General features: G+C 49.0%; 1 protein-coding gene across 4 annotated transcripts in view; it reads right to left on the bottom strand.

The window, feature by feature from the left end:
* Window positions 1-20434, bottom strand: part of HIPK2 (homeodomain interacting protein kinase 2) — a 165842-nt gene that overhangs the window by 12120 nt on the left and 133288 nt on the right. For all 4 annotated transcript variants that reach the window (XM_017880367.1, XM_017880366.1, XM_017880365.1 and 1 more), the window contains exons 13-14: window positions 10044-10291; window positions 1366-1526 (exon numbers count right to left, since the gene is read on the bottom strand). In XM_017880367.1, the coding sequence (XP_017735856.1) occupies window positions 1366-1526; window positions 10044-10291 (409 nt within the window). The remainder of the gene's footprint in view (window positions 1-1365; window positions 1527-10043; window positions 10292-20434) is intronic.

Genomic DNA, 20434 nt, shown 5'->3' with positions numbered 1-20434 from the left:
GAGGCACGAGAATCACTTGAACCTGGGAGGTAGACGTTGCAGTGAGCTGAGATCACGCGAGTGCACTCCAGCCTGGGTGACAGAGTGAGACTCTGCCTCAAAAAAAAAAAAAAAAAAAAAAAAAATCACTTGGATTGAGAAAGTCCTGACTTGGCCTGCCACTCACCAGGCTGGGGTGATACACGAAAAGCCAGCTGCAAAGTTACAGGAGAAAGTATTTCTCCCAAGGACACATAGATGCCGTGGCATTCTCAGGATGCCCCGGGTTGGAGTGCAGTGGCATGAACCTAGCTCACTGTAGCCTTGAACTCCTGGCCTAGAATGATCCCCCCCGCCTTGGGACTACCGGAGTGAGCCACCGCACACGGCCAGGACACTCTTTGAGCAGCAATTGCTTTCTTACTCACTGTAAAATCTTGTTCTCAAAATTGTTGGCTCTCACAACATCTCTACAAAAAATTTCGAAAATTAGCTAGGTGTGGTGGCTCATGCCTGTAGTCTCAGCTACTCGGGAGGCTAAGGTGGGAGGATTACTTGAGTCCAGGAGGCAGAGGCTGCAGTGACAGCCATGACTGTGCTACTGCACTTGAGCCTGGGTGACAGAAAAAGACCCTGTCTTAAAAAAAAAAAAGGGTTGGCTCTCAGAAGCATTGCTGTTTGAAGTTCTGTCAGTCCAAATAAAATAGCCCTCTCCTACCTGGAGAACCTAAGTCACATGACAGAGACACAGGATCCACTGATGACCTGGTGCAGCGCTTCAGATAAGAAGCTCTGAACACAAACACCCCTTTTATCTCATCTTGTTTCTAGAGAAACAGGGGCCCTGAGTCCACCGTGTGAGTCAGGCCTGATGAAGAGCCCTTGACACAGCCCTGTGCCTGCAGAAACTCGGGTCACTCACATTTCACCTCAACCCACCCGCCTTCCTCCAGGTCCTGGGACAACTCTTACCTTCACTTGGAGGCTGTGTGGGCCCTCCCTGCAATGAGTCGGATGCAGGTCTGTCCCTGGAATCCCAGGCCGACAGGGGCAGGACACAGTGCTCTACCCTTTGCTGGGTTGAAACAGCAATATGTGGTCCATCCTATTTTTAAGCTCTAGCACCATGTCACTAAGGGCTTTGTAACATTAGACAAGTTGCTTTGCTTTGGGCCAGCTCTCTGTACACCGGTGATATCAACTTCCCCCAGGGTGACCTGTGGTGGAAGAAGCCACCAGAGGTCACCAAGGGCATGTGCTGCCACCTGTGGCCAGGACTGCAGCCCTGTGAGGCGGGTGAGGGGCCGCCACAGTGATCCTCTCTGAAGCGGAAGGATGAGGGGATGGGGGCTCTGCCTGGCCTGGGGCGCCAGCCGTGGGGCTTACCTGGCTGAGATTGAGCGGCTGCTGCTGCTGGAAGTGGGGGCCTGGCCGCTGCTGCCGGTAGGTGATGGCTCCAGATGAGCTCCCTGAAGAGTGACCGCTGGTGGAGGTCACGTTGCTGGAGGACTTGGACTTGTATGAGGACGAGTGGTGACTGGTGTTGGCTGTGGCAGGAGGAGAAAGAGGTTAGATGGGTAGCAGGGTCCCAGCTGCCCAGAAGATGCTACCCCACCAGGGAAAAGTGGTATTCCAGGAAGAAACATGTGCCTGAAGCCGGGCAATCACAAATCAGCCTCATCTCCTCTGGACCCACTAGGACTTTGCTTTGACTCTGGATGCAGTGGGGCTCTGGCTCACTCGCTTGGCTGGGAGGGTGGACGGGGCTGTAGGAGGGGATGAAGAAGGGAAAGCGGAAAAGAATCAGGAGAGGCAAGGTGGGCCGGCAGCCTAAGGCCAGGCCCAGTGCTGCTCCTCTGGCAGGTGTGACTTCCAGCCTCTGGAAAATGGGTGGGAGAGATCTGCTATAATTTGAATGTGTTCTCTGAAGTTCTTGTGTTAGAAACTTAGTCCCCAATGCAAGTGTTTAGGGTGGGGCCAGTAAGGGATGTCAGCTTCTGAGGGCAGAGCCCTCATGAGTGTATGACTTATCAGTGCATTAATGTTGTTATCTCGGGAGTGGGTTAGCTATTGAGAGATTGGCTTTTTTGATGAAAACAAGTCTGGCCCCCTCACCCTCATGCTCTCTTGCCCTTCTGCCTCCTGTGCTGGGAAGATGCAGCACAAAGGTCCTTGCCAGATGCTGGCACCCTGTTCTTGGACTTCCAGCCTTCAGAACTGTGAGCCAAATAAACTTCTATTGATTATAAATTACTCAGTCTCAGGTACTCTGTTACAGCAATACAAAATAGACTAAGACAGGATCCCTGCTTGGTCCCCACCGTGGGTGACTATGGGTATCAGAGGAGACAGTGTCTGTGGTGGGACATAATGAACTACTAGAAGCTAAAATAACCCTAAGAGTCACCTGGTCTAGTTACCTGCCTCTAGGCAGGATGAGACTAAGTCATCCAGGAGTGGCCCTGTGAGCCAAACACAGCCAAGCACAAAATGGCTTCCATGTTATTGCCAAGGGGGCTGAAGAGTGGAAGAAACACTGTGACCCACCAGAGGTGACCTCATGGTCAGCAGGTGGCTCCATCAACACTTCCCAAATGTAATTCCTGCATCTTGTTCAGTGCAGACTCTGGCCAGCAGCTCTGGGAGGCCTGAGCATCTGCATTTCTGACAAGCTCCCAGGGAGTGCCAGTGCTGCTGGGCAGTGGACCACGCTCTGAGTAGTCAGGGGCTCTGAGAGAGGCAGGTTGAACCCTGAGCTGGATGGCTTCCATGTTACCCAGCCAGAGAGCCACAGGAGCCTCTTCAGAGCCCAGTGGTTTTAACTCATCCAACAAGTATTTTCTGAGCTCCTGCTGTGTGCTAAGGACAGTGACTGTGTACCACCAGGGACAGAGGTGGCAGGGAGAATGCTGAAAGTGTGAATGAGGAGGAGGCATCACAGATCACGCAGATGAGGTGGCGAGGCCAGAGGATAAACCAGGTGAAGATGCTGACAGGCAGGGACAGCCCAAGTCCAGGGAGGCCACCAGAACAGGACAGGGCAGGACAGGGCATGAGTGTCCAGCCCAGCAGGGGCAAGAGCCCCACAGGGCGGGAGTTCTGCTGCTGGGTGGGGGTCATCTCCCCACCTTGGGTGGTGGAGCTCTGCAGGCAGGACCATCGCCCCTTGATAAAAGCTGAAGAGATGCTTTACTACCTCAGCTCTCCTCCAGAAGGGGGCCGCCTAACACACAATGCAGTATTAATACAGACCGAAGTGAAATTTCAAATCAAATGCACCCAGATGCACGGCCATAGCCCTTCATTAAATGCAAGCACTTTTGTAATGGCAAAAGCAACAAACAGACCCAGACTGATGAGAAGATACTGGCTTTTTTTTTTTTTTTTTTTTTTTGAGATGGAGTTTCAGTCTTGTTGCCTAGGCTGGAGTGCAATGGTGCAATCCCGGCTCACTGCGACCTCTGCCTCCCAGGTTCCAGCGATTTTCCTGCCTCAGCCTCCCGAGTAGCTGGTATTACAGGCGCCCGGCACCACACCTGGCTAATTTTTTGTATTTTTAGTAGAGATGGGGTTTCACCACATTGGCCAGGCTAGTCTCAAACTCCTGACCTCAGGTGATCCACCTGCCCTTGGCCTCCCAAAGTGCTGGGATTACAGGCATGAGCCACTGCGCCTGGCCGACACTGGGCTTCTTTAGGAGCAAACCTGCATGATAGCCTAGGAAAGTGTGGCAGGGAGAAAATTCCAGACACCTTTCTCTAACTTCAATGCCGATGGGAGCAGAAAAAGACGGGTTTAGTAAGTGAAGGCTACGACAAAGCAGCCTGAAGACTGTGTGGTTTGTTTTGTATAGTTAGAAACCATAGTTACAACAAGCATTGCTTCTGTTCCTTAAAAGCTAAAGAACAGTAGAGTTAATGGAAAAGAAAACATCTTCCAGGTGGAAAGACAGGCAGATGGTCCCCCACCAAGAAGGGGAGGGCAGACCAGGGAATGAACAAGGGCCTGGTGCTGGGGCCGGGGGCTGTCCCGCCTCCTTGGGCAACCAGTCCTGCTGAGGTGAGACGTGCACAGAGACAACACTGATTCTTTTTTTGAGATCGAGTCTTGCTCTGTCTCCCAGGCTGGAGTACAGTGGTGTGATCCTGGCTCACTGCAACCTCTGCCTCCCAGGTTTAAGTGATTCTCATGCCTCAACCTCCCAAGTAGCTGGGATTACAGGCATGCACCACCACGCCCAGCTAATTGTTTTTTTTTTTTTTTTTTTTTGAGACAGTCTCGCTCTGTCGCCCAGGCTGGAGTACAGTGGCATGATCTCAGCTCACTGCAGCCTCTGCCTCCCGGGTTCAAGCGATTCTCCTGCCTCAGCCTCCCAAGTAGCTGGGACTACAGGCACCCACTGCCACGCCCAGCTAATTTTTGTATTTTTAGTAGAGACAGGGTTTTACCATATTGGCCAGGCTGGTCTTGAACTCCTGACCTTGTGATCCGCCTGCCTCGGCCTCCCAAACTGCTGGGATTATAGGCATGAGCCACTGCGCCCAGCTGCTAATTTTTGCATTTTTTGTAGAGACAGAGTTTGACCATGTTAGCCAGGCTGGTTGTGGACTCCTGACCTCAAGTGATTTGCCTGCCTCGGTCTCCCAAAGTGTTGGGATTACAGGCATGAGCCACCGTGCCCAGCCATGGTACTGATTTTTAGTCTAAGAACCAGACTGAAGAAGGCTTTCCCCAGGAAAAAGCGAGCACATTTTAAGACAGAAAGGTAATGAGTGACCTCCTTGCCACTGTCCTTTGTTGATCTGAGCACTTTATGTGTTGTATCTTGTACTCAGTTATTTTTCTTCATTAAGTTTCTGGAATGTGCTTGAAATATTTTTATTACCTTGACTTTCCATGGAGGACAGCTAAATCCCTTTTTTTATTTTGAGATGGAGTCTCGCTCTGTTGCTCAGGTTGGAGTGCAGTGGCGCAATCTCGGCTCATTGCAACCTCCGCCTCTTGGGTTCAAGCGATCCTCCAGCCTCAGGCTTCCGAGTAGCTGGGATTACAGGTGCGTGCCACCAAACCTGGCTAATTTTTGTATTTTTTAGTAGAGATGGGGTTTTGCCATGTTGGCCAGGCTGGTCTCGAACTCCTGACCTCAGGTGATCTGCCCACCTTGGGCTCCCAAAGTGCTGGGATTACAGGCGTGAGCCACCATGCTGAGCTGAGGACAGCTATGTTTCTGTGATTTATATTTTCTGGAAACCTTGCTGTACTTTAGGATTACTGCCTGGTGACACTGAAAAGTGTAAGGAAGCCCTAGGAGAGGAAAGATGAAATAACTGAGTATGGGAAAGAGCTTTGGCCAGGGAATCCGGTCAGCCGCCAAAATGCGGCACTGTCGTTCCACAGAGCCCCAACTCTAAAGCTGTTCATATTTGAGGAAGCTGCCCAAAGTAGGGGTGTTCAAAGGATGAATCAGGTAGAATGTTTCATATTAAGGGAGAGGCAGCAAGAACATATTGTAAGATGTCCAAAGACAGGTCTACACCCCATGTTCAGACGCAAGAATTCGGAGCATTCATTTTGGGGCCTGAGCATCTTAGGTGAACCGGAAGGCTCATACCATCTCAGTGAAGTATCCTGTGGGTGGTTAGTGTAAAAGGAGAAAATCTGGTCATTCTTGGGGCAGAGAGTGCTAAATATTAATGAGCCATGCATGGAAACGACCAGGCCCTTGATTGAATTCGGTTGGATCAATTCTATTACAAATCCCAGGGCGATGAAATCAAAGTCAAAGAGGAGATGCCTGAGGCCGAAGCCCAGCAGGAGAGAATGCTGATTAATTGTTGATTAAGAGAGAAATGTGCCTCTAGAGGTCTCAGCCTCTCAAGGTCAAAGGAAAACCGGAAACCTGGGGACAGGAGATTCTGGTGCACACTGCAGGTGGAAGGGGGCCTTCCTGACCCCAAAACCCACAGAGCCCCCCGCTCTGAGTAAAGGGTGAGCTGCCTCAGTGGGGACAGGCGCAGTGGGTGCAACTCAGAGGCCGCAAATCCAACCGTGCATTAGCGCCCGGGGCCCCTCCCACCCCATCTACTGAATCAGAATTCCTTGGGTAGGTGTGGGAAATCCGGAATTGGTATTCTTAGCAAGCTTCCCAGGACTCCAGAGCCGCCTGGCCCTGGCTGAACAGATCTGCATTTGGGAATCAGGGCCTTGCGACCCAACACTGTGCCCAAGCCAAACCCGTTAGACTCAAATGTCCCCCAAAACCTGGCGGATGGAGGGATTTTTGTGGACTCAATGTAGAAAAAAAAAATAGCTGCAAACACTGGCTCTGCAGAGCCTGCTTCTCACCTTCCGCAGCCACACTGCTACTTTGTTGGGGGAAGTCCCATTCCTGCTCTGCAGCGGGTTGCTGGGCCCTGCTGTGCATGTCACCTACTTCTATTCCAACTTCCTGGGCATTTTGTGGTAATGATATTTGAGGGAGAAACACTGAGCTCGAGGCATCAGCGAAGGGGTCAGGGAATGTTAGATGAAATGGGCGTAATGCAACCCTGATGCTACCGTCAGCATGGGGACAGGAGATGGGGGTTGGGTCAGAGCTTGCCAAGCTCTCAGAGGACGAGAGCCCCGAGTAAGGGAGGACGTCCTGAAGGGGACCAAGAGATTAAAGTAAAACAGTAACTCCTCCTGTGGTGACAGACAAAGCGACAATGGGCTAATGCTGAAGGTCAACCTCCTAATGTGCACTTCGGAACAATGAGGAAACATTCTATAGAGTTTTCCAGTCATGCCTTGTCCAGCTACTCTCCATGATCCCCTGTCCTGAGAACGGCTACAGCGGCCTTGTCTGCACTAGGTGAGTTGGGGGGCGGGTTGCTTACAGCACAGATAAGCTCTAGGGCCAGACCTCCGGGAGGCCCAGCCACATGGCTCTGGGAAGGCTGGTCATCCCTTCTGTGCCTCCATTTTTAACCCGGGAAACTGGGAAAATCATGGCAGCTCCAGGTAGGGCAGTGATGAGGATTAAACGAGTTAACAGGTGTAGAACGCTTAGTATCTGGCATCTAAGGGCTTAGGTATTGAGTATCTGGCATTTAAGTTTTTAGCTACTGTTGGTGTCATTATTGAACTGTGTCTTCTGGTTAAAGCTGAGGCTCAAAAAATAGGTGTCTTGGCCAGGCATGGTGGCTCACGCCTGTAATCCCAGCACTTTGGGAGGCCAAGGCGGGTGGACTGCCTGAGCTCAGGAGTTTGAGACCAGCCTGGCTAACACGGTGAAACCCCATCTCTACTAAAATACAAAAAGTTAGCCAGGCGTGGTGGTGCATGCCTGTAGTCCCAGCTATTCGGGAGGCTGAGACAGCAGAATTGCTTGAAGCCGGGAGGTGGAGGTTGCAGTGAGCTGAGATCGTGCCATTGGACTCCAGCCTGGGCGACAGAGCGAGACTCCTCTCCGAAAAACAAAAAACAAAAAACAGGTGTCTCTCCAAGCTGGGACAATCAATTCTGGTCTCCTGGAAATGGGACACTGGGAGCCTGGGAGCTGCTGGCTGTGAGTTGGGTGAAGGCAGTTTCAGAGAGCAGGCATCTGGCCCCCAGGGCTCAGGTCCCAGGGATTCTGGCTCCTGCCCTGCCTGGGCTTTAGTTGTTGAACTTCCCTTTAGCCCTGCATCCTTCCAATAAGTCGTTTGTCTTAAGCCAGTGTAGAGTTCACTCTGTTGCTTCCAAAAGAAACTTCACTAACCCCAACCTGAGAAGGACTGAAAGGCTGAGAGCCACAGGAGGGGCTGAGTATGGCGGAGAAACAGCAGCGCATATCCTGGCCTAAGAGGGCTGAGGGAGCCCTGAACTCTCCCATGCTCTGGGTGCTGCAGCTGGGGTAGCTGCTACTGGCTCTACCTTGGCCTGTGTGCATCACTGGACCCCAAGGAGCTGAGGAAGGCTGCTTTCCTGACTTTTCCAAGCCTAGGATGGTTCTGCAGCTAAAGGTGTGTATGAGTATTGAACGCCACTGGCTGGGGAAGGGCAGGCACCACACGAGGAATGCCCCTGCTCGCGAGGGCACAGGCAGCACTCCCGCATATGGAATGAGTTCAGTCTGCAGCTTCGAGGTTTGCACAAACATGTATTTAAGGAACTTAAATGATACAAGACAAATGCTATCCTTTGCAAATCTTTAAACTTAAAAATGTGTGCTGCATACAGCTTTAAACAATAGTTAAAGGATAGCTGAGCTGAAAAACGTGCAGCTCTCTCTAAGGAATCCTGGCTCCTGGTGTGAATGACTTCGGGTGCCTCCCAGGGCCTTTGGTTACTGCTAGAGAATGTTGCTTCCTGGCAGGGTTTCCACCAAAATATTTGCCTGGGTGAAAAAAGATGGTTTTTGGAGAGAGATGTCCTTGTAGCCTTGTGGAAGGGACAGCTTCATTTTCTTTTCCTCAGAGAGGTGCCTAATTTTGGGAGGGCTCCAGCCTGGTTCTCTGTCCCCAGGTCACCAGACCCTAGCAGTAAGTACACTCTGGCCCCTGTCAACCAGAATGCTCGCCCCGTCATGTGGCACTGCTGTGGCTCCATTTTTCCCAAAGGTAAGGTCTCCTTCCGAGAGAGCACAGTGTGAGCTGTGTGCTGCTTGTGTGTCTTTCTTGTGGAGCAGCCAGGACACCGTGGGCACCACGATCCCCTGCCCCCAGGCCCACAGGAACGCTGGCTCTGACGTCAAAGCTGCTTGGAGGCTGCATTGTCACGATGGTACTGTTGGGGACAGACCAGGACTTGAAAATGGAGATGTTTTAGCAGGGTGCTGAGAAGCCGTGTTTCACAAGCATTTCTTCAGAGGAAAGGTAGCTGGGGTAACTCCAAAGTCAGGGAAAAAGAACTTCCGATACAAATGTCAGAAAGGGTGATGCTGCCTTGGGTTGGGAAGTGGACGGCAGGGAGCATGAGCCTGCAGCTGTCACCATCTCCCCTTCAGGCAGAGCCTCTCAGCAAAAGGGGCCCCATCCCAGGCAATGCTATGAGCTCTTGGGAGAGCGTCCCAGGGCGCTGACCCTCACCGTGCAGGCTGGCCTGAGGCACTGGGCTGGAAAAGTCCTAATGACCCCATCCTGCCTCCGCTCTTCACCCGCAGTAGCAGCCCCTGAATGGGGCCTGCACCCACTGGGCCTTACGGTCACCACCCAGGAAGACTTCCCAGTTCCTGTAGCGACCTCAGGTGTCAGACGTGAGGTCCTCCTGAGAAGTAACAGCTGCTCACATCTAGACAAAAGCTTCTTGGCGTTCCCTTTCCTTCCCTTTTCCGTTGCACCATCATGCAGGTGCAGGCTGGCTTGGGTGCGGTTCGTGGCGGAATTAGTGGGATGCGCAGATTTCTTCTGGTTTAGTCCCCACGTTATTCCACTGTGAGCATGAGCAAGCGAAATGCTAAATAGATGCTACAAAATCTACGGTGAGCCGCTGAGTTTATTCAGAAGGTTATGTTCTCAGCCTTTATTCCAGGGCCCAATTTTCAGGACAAGCCTTTGCGGAACAGGAGGAGTCCTCTGAAGAGAGCAGCGCGTGAGCAGAGAAACACGCACGGCTTGGTCTCGCTGCCCGGCAGCTGATTCCAAGGAGGGGCTGGGAGAGGCCGATTTCACCCTTCCCTAGCAAGACTCGGAGGAGGTTCTTCCTACACAAGAAGCCCACCTGACCACCAGGGCTTCCTGGAAGGGAGCAGTGCTAGATGTCAGCCAGAAACTTCCCAGACCAGGTATTCTTCCAGGCTCGGGCATAAAGAACCAGGAGGCTTTTATTTTCTATTAATCAACCTAGTTGGAAGCAGAGCCATTGTAAAGGCAGAGAGGTATTGATTACAGAATTAAAGAAGGAAAACGCTGCTTATACAATGTGCTGTTAAGCAGAAGCCTCCCCTGGCTACTTCAGTAAAATCCTCGGTAAGGATCGCCTGCAGTCACTGGCTGGACACTTTCTATTGTACTAGCTCCCATACAGCAACATTTCTAGCAGCAGAAAAACAGGAAAACCGCTCTCCAGGGAGATGTTCCTGTCCTGTCCTGGCCCCAAATTACCTGGCACCATGCTATCACACTCCACCAATACTTCGCTGGCCTGGGTTTTCAGGGGTGGCACGATGATGGTTCGGGGGTTCCCCGTGCAGTGGTTCTCCAGGCTCCCCTTGGTGTCAAAGGCGTTGGCATTGTTGTGCCCGGTGCGCTGCTGCACGGAGTAGGGGCTGGTGTTGCTGGAGGAGTCGGAGTAGGGGGAGTCGTGGACCGTGACACAGCTGATGACGTTTTTTCTCTGCTTGGAGACAGTGCTGAAAATGCAAAGGGAGAAGTCAGAGGTGGGAGAAGGTCATGAGGTGAGACACCCAACTAGCATTTCATGCCCTGGGACAGGGGAGGGGGGCAGAGGGGAGAGGGCAGGAACAGGGCTTTTGCTCACCCTAACCCCCCTGGGAAGGCTGGCATGCAAATGTCCCCTGTGTAGCCGGCAGCAGGGGGACATGTGAAGACATGGAGATGGGGCTGGTGCTGGACCCACAGGTGCTTCTGGAAACTAGGGAGTGCGATGCTTCCAGGCTGGCCTGGGCTCTTCCTGTGCAGCAGAGCTCAGCAGAGCTGCAGGGGAGGCACCTGCAGCCCAGAGCTGTGTACAACCCCCGTGGGCCCACCAGAACGGAACATCTGAGCAAGGAGAAAACCAGCAAGAACCCAGCAACCTGGGGACCTGGGTTAGGAGTAAACCTTGCTGGGAGAAGAATGTCATAAGTTTAGGTTTGGTGCCTGTGGCCTGGCAAAGCTTATGCAGGAGGGAACAGAATGTCCAAGGAATGGGATGCAGTGTGAGGCTCTGAGGAGGCTACACCCACACAGCACAGTGCAGACGTGCCGTGGAGAATGCAGAGCTGGAGTTGACACCCTCTGCCTCCTTGCTTTGAGTGTGCTCTGTGGGCTGTGTGCAGGCCACTAGGACTTCTGCATTCCCCTTTTCAGGAGCCAGGCCCACCTGTGGCTTTTCCACTGCCTGGGCCAAGGATCGGGGGAGATGGTACTGTACTGGGGCCTGGTGGGAAGGCCCCTGCCACGTTGATGCTGTGTGAAAGCCACTCTTGACGCCCTGGCCTTCATCTTCCATGTGGAACTTCATACAATAGGGAGGCACTGGCTTTGGATGGCTCTTGGCCAGCATGTTTGTTCAGAGATGTTTAAGTTAGTGTGGTTACTTTGGGAACTACTTCTGTCTGTTTTCAAACTCAGTGAGAGGCTGCTGGTATGATGGATGTGAAATTTATTGTTTATTGTGTGCTTATATAAGGCTTTAAAAATGAGTGTGCATCTATTTTTATATATTGATCATTTATTTTTAAGAAATGAAAATTGCCTAGGCAAGCTGGTCAGTTTCCAGCTAACTGGATGAGAGAAGCCGTTGGTATTTATAGAGTCTCATAGAGTCACAGCCACCTCTGGGTATATTGCTTGAGGCCACACAGCCAAGTCAGGCTCTTCCCATGATGGACCTCCACCACCCTAGGGGCAGCAGGGAAGTGGGCAAGTTCCAGAGCCCACAGCAGCCAGGCAGGAGGGACAGAAGAACAGAGCCCTGCTGCTGAGCTACAGAAGGCTGGGGGAGCTGTGAGGTGCAGTCCCCAGGAGGCGCTGGCCCTGCTCCCCAACACTCAGCACTCCTGACATCTAGATTGGATAATTCTTCCAGTGGCTGGACACTGTCCTCTCTGGTCCAGGGTGCCTAACCGTGTTTGTGGGTGAGAACATGAAACTTGCAGTCAGCTATCTAACTTCAACATGTGCTGGTGACAGGGCGGTGGGCAGCTATTTAACCTCTCAGTGATTCAGCAGCCTCATCAGTAAAAGGTAGGTAACAATTCGACCTATATCATAGGCTTGTTTTGAGAACTAAGTGAGAAAGCACATGTGCTTTAAACGATACACAACACATGATAAGTATTCCATAATGGCTGCTATGATTCTTCTTCTTACAAGTTGTGTTACCTTATTTACCATGTGAAAACAGGCTTGCAAAAAACTTATCTAGGCAAAGAGAATTCTATCAGGGTGAGGACTTGCTGGAAAAGTTTCCTTTTTTCTAGTCTATGAATAAATCAGAAGATTGAAATGAAAGAAAATTAAAACTCATGATATCTTGGAGATCTATGCGGGGTACTACAGGGAATAGCTATACAAAGAAATATGTGTCTCTGCCCTCGAGGAGATCAAAATCTCAGTGGAGGACTGTATAAAAACATGACAAGTTAAATAGTAAAAGCTTTAAAATAACCAGTTAGAGAGAATAATGGATGTCACAAAGCCTCCGTGATTAACTGTCAGATGAATCGTACAGATGATAATTGTTAAGAACTCAAAAGAAGGTGAGGAATGAATTGGTTGCATATATTTATGGCTCTTCATGTTAACTTAAAGTAGATAAATTTTAATTAATACAGACCCACACCTCCCAGTTATGACAGTTTAAATGTGAAATGTCCATATGCTTGTTCCTCAAAAAGCTAAACACAGAGTTACTATACAGCAATTCCATTCCTAAGTACGTACTTAAAGGATTGGAAACAGGTACTCAGATACAGGTAAGCCAATGTTCACTGCAGCACTATTAAAAATACCAAGAGGTGGAAATGACCCAAATGTCCATTGACTGGTGAATGGATAGAAAATGTGGTGTATCCATACAGTGGAATACTATTCAGTCATAAAAATGAATGAACGCTGGGAGGGGTGGATCATGCCTGTAATCTCAGTGCTTTGGGAGGCTGAGGTGGGAGGATTGCTGGAGGCCAGGAGTTCAAGACCAGCTTGGACAACACAGTAAGACCCCATCTCTACAAACAATTAAAGAAATGAGCAAGGTATGGTGGTGTGTGCCTGTAGTCGCAGCTGTTTGGGAGGCTGAGGTGGGAGCCCAGGAGCTTGAGGCTTCAGTGAGCTGCGATCACACCACTGCACTCCAGCCTGGGTGACAGAGTGAGACCCTGTCTCCAAAAAAAAAAAAAGAAAAAAAAAAGTTCGGATAGATGCTGCAATATGGATGAATCTTGAAAACATTAAATGAAATAAACCAGACACAAAAGGACAAATTGTTTGAGTCTACATATATGAAATACCTAGAATAGGCAAATTCATACAGACAGAAAATACATTAGAGGTTACCAGAGGTTGGGGGCTAGGGGAGAGGAGAGTGGGAAATTACTGATTAATGGTATAGTTTTTGGTTGGGGCAATGGGAAAGTTCTGAAAATAGATAATGGTGATGACTATACAGCATTATGAGTATAATTAATGTCACTGAATTTACACTTAAAAATGGTTGAAATGTCAAATTTGTTATATATATTTTACAATTAAAAATTAATAGACTGAAACCACTGAATGGTGCACATTCAACTGTACAGGACGGTACATGAATTACATCTCCATCAAAAACAAAGTCTAGGCCAGGTGAGGTGGCTCATGCCTGTAATCCCAGCACTTTGGGAGGCTGAGGTGGGTGGATCCCCTGAGATGACAAGTTCGAGATCAGCCCGACCAACATGGTGAAACTCTGTCTCTACTAAAAATACCAAAAATTAGCTGGACATGGTGGCAGGTGCCTGTAATCCCAGCTACTCAGAGGCTGAGGCAGGAGAATCACTTGAACCCAGGAGGCAGAGGTTGCAGTGAGTCAAGATTGTGCCATTGTACTCCAGCCTGGGCGACAGAGCAAGACTCCGTCTCACAAAAAAAAAAAAAAAAAAAAAGCAAAAGAGATTGAGAGTCTTGGGCACTTTGCAGCTGTACATCAGGGCTCAGTGGAGACACCTAGAGAGTGGGAGGGCACTGACATCCAGTATAAGAATTACAAAGTGGGAGCTAGGTGTGGTAGCTCACCCCTGTAATCCCAGCACTTTGGGAGGCCAAGGTGGGAGGACTGCTTGAAGCCAGAAATTTGAGACCTGCCTGGGCAACACAGTGAGATCCCATCTCTACAAAAATAAAAACATTAGCTAGGCATGGTGGTGTGCGCCTATAAGTCCTAGCTGCTCAGGAGGCTGAGGCAGGAAGATGGCTTGAGCCCTGGAGTTTGAGGCTGCAGTGAGCTGTGGTCATGTCACTGCACTCCAGTGTGGGTGACAAAGAGACCCACACTCTAAAAAAAAAAAAAAATTAAAATAAATAAAAATAATTAGGTACGGTGTCTCACATCTGTAATTAGCACTTTAGGAGGTCAAGGCAGGCAGATCATTTGAGGTCAGGAGTTTGAGACCAGCCTGGCCAACATGGTGAAACTTTGTCTCTACTAAAAATAAAAAATCCGCTGGGCATGGTGGCTCACACCTGTAATCCCAGAACTTTGGGAGGCCAAGGTGGGCGGATCACTTGAGGTCAGGAGTTGGAGACCAGCCTGGCCAACATGGCAAAATCCTGTCTCTACTAAAAATACAAAAATTAGCCAGGCGTGGCAGTATGCACCTGTAATCCCAGCTACTAGAGAGGCTGAGACAGGAGAATCGCTTGAACACGGGAGGTGGAGGTTGCAGTGAGCAGAGATCGCACCACCACACTCCAGCCTGGGCGACAGTGAGACTCTGCCCACCACGCCCCGCCCCCGCAAAAAAAAAAAAAAAAATCCTGGGTGTGGTGGCACATGCCTGTAATCCTAGCTTCTTGGGAGGCTGAGGTGGGAGATTGCTTGAACCTGGGAGGTGAGGTTGTAGTGAGATGAGATCGTACCACTATACTCCAGCCTGGGTGACTGAGCCAGAATCCGTCTTAAAAAGAAAAAAAAGATTGCTGTCTACCAATAACAACAAAAAACAGTATCTCAACATATTTTATAAATATAAATTAAGTAAAAAAAAAAAAAATTAGGAAGTGGGACACCAGGAGGTCTCTGAGCTAGGAGGTAGGGAGGAGGGATCTGAGAGCAGGGAGACGTGGGAAGCTGAGGACAAGGAGGGAGCAGGAGGGAAGGAGAGCTGCCTTAACAAGACAAGGGCAGTGAAACCTGCAGTTGTCTTCTGGGATGAGCGATGGGGAGTAATGGGAAACAACTGGTTTGCTGCAGTCTCTTGTGTAATAAGGGAACTCCTCCCACCCGGCACTGTTTCAAAGTGCTTGAGGGCCAGGGGAAGAGCTGGGAGCCATGACTGGGAGCAGCTGCTGGTTCCTGAGGGGTGGTGAGGAGGAGATGGCGCTGCCCTGCCCTTCACTCTCAGTTTCAGGCACAGCTACTCCTGAATGATGAACATGCCTCTGGTCATTTCACGAAACGCAGACATGTTCTGTTGCAGGTGCACATTCTGTGGGCAGAGGGCCCCAGGTGAGGATGGAAGCTGACTCCCAAATGTGTCCTGGGAGCTGGCGCTGCAGTCCTAGCTCTGATGTTCCTTTACTGGTGTGGCTCTGGACAGTGTCCTGGATAACCTGTAACATCCATCCAGCTCCAACCTGCTCCGAAACTCATTGAGAGAGATTACTCATGGCATTAAAGGAGCCATTGTGAGGACCTCTGAAAGATTTCTAGAGACATTTTAAAATAGGAATGGTCTAGCCCTAATCTGGGGAGGAAAGAGATCCTTTTAGTAGATGTACTTTACATATGGACCCAGATCTGGCAGTTCTTGCTGATCATATCTTCCTTAGGATCTGAGTAGTTTAGAAAATGAGAAATATTTTAAAAAACTAAAAGACAAAAACACACACTAATTTTGGCAAAACTGTAATCTGTCCTCGAGTAAAATTCCAATTGGGCATATGTGGAGCTCTTCACTCCAATGTGGAAATCGTGGAGAAGCTTCAGCTTAACGTGAAAAAGAATTTTCTTTTCTTTTTTTTTTTTGAGACGGAGTCTCGCTCTGTCACCCAAGCTGGAGTGCACTGGCCAGATCTCAGCTCACTGCAAGCTCCGCCTCCTGGGTTCACGCCATTCTCCTGCCTCAGCCTCCCGAGTAGCTGGGACTACAGGCGCCCGCCACCTCACCCGGCTAGTTTTTTGTATTTTTTAGTAGAGACGGGGTTTCACCGTGTTAGCCAGGATGGTCTCGATCTCCTGACCTTGTGATCCGCCCGCCTCGGCCTCCCAAAGTGCTGGGATTACAGACTTGAGCCACCGCGCCCGGCCGAAAAAGAATTTTCTAACTAGAACTATCTCAAGACACAATAGCCACTTCATGAGTCACTGAGCTTCTTGTCACTGAAGAATGGCTTTCTGGCATGAGTCTTGTGAGAGCGGACAGCTTGGCCTGGGTGACCTGTGAGAACTGAGGGCCATCTACTTGATGGAAACCCAACAGGTAGTGAGCCTCCCACCAAAGAGACTGAAGAATCTGAATGTCAGCGTCTAGTTATCGACAAGGAGTGTGGGATAAAACCTTTATAAACCCTTCCCGGGTCCCATCCCTTTGTTGTAGCTGGGGAGCCCCGAGCTTAATGAGCAAATATGTACGGCACGGCTTGATGCTGATTTGCCTGCCTTTTTGGATTTACAAGTGGCACATTTATTCGCAGAAGGTGAATTCATTTGCTAGCTGTTTTTCATCTCTTCCATTGTTAGAAAGCTCTGCGCTCTACCTGAACACACTATGCAGATTAGAGAACTAATGGGAAGCTGTTAAATGAGTCACTTTAGAAATGAGCACACATTTGAGATGACTACTGCAGATTCTTTAGGCTCGTATCTATCGATACTACCGGGATTCATCCCATGATTGCATCTAATTATTATTGACAGCTTATCAATCCCATTATGAGTTGGTTAATGCAAGTGAGAGAGAGAGCGATAGGAGCAGAATGAGAAATATTTGCTGAAATGGGCTTGAAAGAACATCACTTCTGAATAAAAAACAAAGCTGTCAGAGTTCACAATTGCATTATGTTGTCATGGCAATAGATAATTTTCATCATTTTAAAATGATGAAAATAAATAAGGAGCTAAAAAGTAAAGAAATCCCTAAAGGAGAAAACACTGGGAGAAGATCAGATATAACCTGTGACCCCTTCCCTGTAGGGTCTTATCTGGAATGTGTCTCTGATTTCTATTTGCTAATCTGAGTCAATTTCATCCTTCAAGACCAGAGTCAAAACTCATCTCCTCCAATAACTTCTTTCACCTTTCTGATTTCATAGTCAATGCTATATGTTCTATTACTATGATGCTGATTATTAAGTACAGGTAACATTTATTGGATGCATACTAACTATGGCTTAAAGTGCTTTATATGTGTTATCTCCTTTAGTCATCACGGAAAGATGATGTGGTAAAGAATATGACTACTTTTGGCTGGGCACAGCGGCTCATGCTGGTAATTCCAGTGTGCCTCCAGACCAGAGTGTTCCTTCCTGATACCTGCTGACTTAGAGTCATCAGAGAGAAAAAAAAAATCTTCATTTTAATATGGCACATACATTCCATTCAAATGATTATTATTATTTTTAGAGGCAGGGTCTCACTCTGTCATCCAGACTGTAGTATTGTGTTGTGAGCAGAGCTCACTGCAGCCTCGAACTCTTGGGTAGAAGCAATCCACCCATCTCAGCTTCCCAAGTAGCTGGGACTACAGGTACGTGCCACTGTGCCTGGGGAATTAAAAAACTTTTTTTGTAGAGACAGGGTCTTGCTATGTTGCCCAGGTTGGTCTCAAACTCCTGGCCTCAAGTGATCGTCCCACCTTGGCCTCCCAATGTGCTGGGATTCCAGGTGTGAGCCACCATGCCTGGCTCCTCCTTTCAAATTGTATTATCTGCATATTTATGTCTATGTCTATGTCTACACGTGTGTATATAAACACACATATATCACCAGTAAGATCATTTTTCCTATGACTACTTTCTAGAGAAATCAGAAACAGGGTTGCGGAAGGAGCCAGGAGTAGTCACCTCGTCCTTGTCCCATCAGATGCAGCGGAAGGAAGTGTTTGCTCTCCTTCCACCTTCTTCTGAAGCCCAGTCTCTCTCTTCCCAAATGGCCTGGGTGATTAGGACTCATCTCTCCTAATCACCTTCAGTCTATCCACTGAGCACCACTCTGCCCTATGGTATCCAACCCTCTCCCACCCCTCTTCCTCCCTCTTCCCTGTGGAAAGCAAGGAGCAAACCAGGAAGCTGTGGCACATCAGTGACAGCTTTGTAATGTGACAGCAGCTGGGGACAGTAGGGTGGAGTGTCTCTTCTTCAAAATACACCCCTAAACCATTCCACTCAACCCACTGGAGTGTCTTAAACGGAGCCCTGTAAAGAGGGTGTGGCAAAGTCAGCTGGACAAAAGATCCTTCCATCATCTCTCCAGATGAGTCACATGACTGAAGTATCTTTCAACTGGGGATGTACTGTACTCAAAATGGAGAGACACCAAAGTTCCTTCAAATGGCACTGTGTGTTTGGGTTCCTTTGTTCCTTCACTCAAGCCTGATTCCCACGTCCCCATGAGCACGGCAGGAGATTGGCTGTAAGTAGCTTCTCAACCAATGGCAGGATGGAGCAAGCTACATGGTTATAGGTAGCAATGGAGGCTAATCCCACTTTGGGTTTTTTGCCCATGCAATAATAAATGAGTGTGTGTGGGTTTTGCTCTCTCTGTTAAGTGGATGTTAATTTTTCAGGCCAAAGTAATTTGAGCAGCAGTTTATCAGTTTTCTAACCTTGCTTTATCTGTAATAATTTCTCTAGACTTTCAACTTAGTATAAAGAAGGAAAACATTTCGGGTCAAATTTTTTTTATATATAAACATGTTATGAGTGACCTAAGTAACTGTTTCTATATCTAAAATACTGAGTGATATTTATGAATCATTTTTCTTAAAGTTTTCATTTTTGGTAATGGTGGCTGAAACAATGGCTGCTTACACAGGCACAGTCAAGTGCAGCCTGCAGGAGGGCCTTGATGACCGAAGCAAAACAACCCACCTACCAGAAACATCCAGGTAACTCAATGAGTGAATACATGAGTGAATAATGGAGCTGGACAAAATCATTTCTAGCTGATCAGTTCACACAAGCCACTTTGGTTTACACACTTAAAAAATTACTCTCGGCCAGGCATGGTGGTTCACACCTGTAATCCCAGTACTTTGGGAGGCCAAGGCAGGAGAATTGCTTGAGCCCAGGAGTTCAAGACCAGACTGGGCAACATAGTGAGACACTGTCTCCAGTTCTTACCAAAAAATAAAAAAAATAAAAAAAAAAAAATTACCCTAATGACTAAAGGTTGTATGCTACAGCCTTTACAAGACCATTTCAGCGCAAGGTAAGGTTAGCAGGGGGTTCTGGATCAGGAGACATGTACCTATAAACCGTCCAAGAGAGTCCAGGAGAGAAAAGACGGCTTGTTCAGTATGTGTAGACAATTAAATGCTTTTCTAATCAAAATTATCTATAAATATTGAAAAGAAGACCAGTTCTACTACTTAATCCTGGGGGACCCAGAACAATATCTGTTTGTCTCATCTTTTGGCCAATTCTCTAGCCATGACCAGAGTCCCCTTGTCCACAGTAATTCACTGAAAAGGAGTCCCTGGCTCCTCCCTGACCTTCCTACTTTTAAAAGAGCTGACTCCGCCCTTCTCGGTGCCATGGCTCCAGCACCCTGACAAATGCCCAGCACCAAGAGGGGGCTCAGTGGACAATACTCTAGACTCCCTGTGGCCCTGGCATGGTGCCCTGCACACAGTGGGTGCCACCACGGCATGGTGGTAGTCACGGGAGGGAGCAGGATGGAATTTGTATTTGTTGAATGAATGACTGAAATCAGTTATTTTTTGCCGGTTATTAAGTTTGCCATTTCTTCAAGAGCATGGCACCTGAGTCCCAACTCTGCTATTTAGAACCTTTATCAATTTGGGTGAGTCACCTACCTTTCCTGAGCCTCAGTTTCTTCATCTATCAAATGAGAATAGGAATACCAGCCTTGTGTGCCCCATCAAATGATGGAGGAGCTAGTGCGGGTGCAACATCCGGTGGATGTTTGCTATGATTCTCCTGTCTTTAGCTCAGGGTCTCCCAGCACCTGCCTGCCACATGCCCTGAAGTTCTCACGAGTGGAGCTGCTGGCCAGCCGTCTGCTGTGCAACTAACAGTGCCACATACGTGGGGTCAGGAATAATGATTTTGCCTTGGCTTTCTTTTAAAAATTCTAGGCTGTATCGTCTAGTCCTAGAGGTTTAGTGACACCCTCAATCAGGTCTAAAAGCCCCTTTGGTGGTGGAGGCACTGCCGTCCCTCTGAAGGTCATCGGCTGCCTAACTCTGGCTGCCAAGCTGAGGCTGAGCCATGTACGGGAATCAACCAGCATTTCAGGCAAAGTTACGGCATTGGCACTGGGGTAAGTAGCAAATAGAAAACGAGGCTGGGAACACAGAAGGTGGGAATCAACATGCCCACGGCACAGGAGAAATCAGGCTCAGGAACGAGGATGATCAATGTGTAGGAGGGAAGGTCTCCGTTGCTCCAGC

Source organism: Rhinopithecus bieti, unplaced genomic scaffold (assembly GCF_001698545.2).
Source record: "Rhinopithecus bieti isolate Rb0 unplaced genomic scaffold, ASM169854v2 scaffold_11401, whole genome shotgun sequence".
NCBI classification, from domain to species: Eukaryota; Metazoa; Chordata; class Mammalia; order Primates; family Cercopithecidae; genus Rhinopithecus; species Rhinopithecus bieti.
Note: the sequence above shows the minus strand (reverse complement) of the source record. Positions and strands in the feature narration are given on the sequence as shown.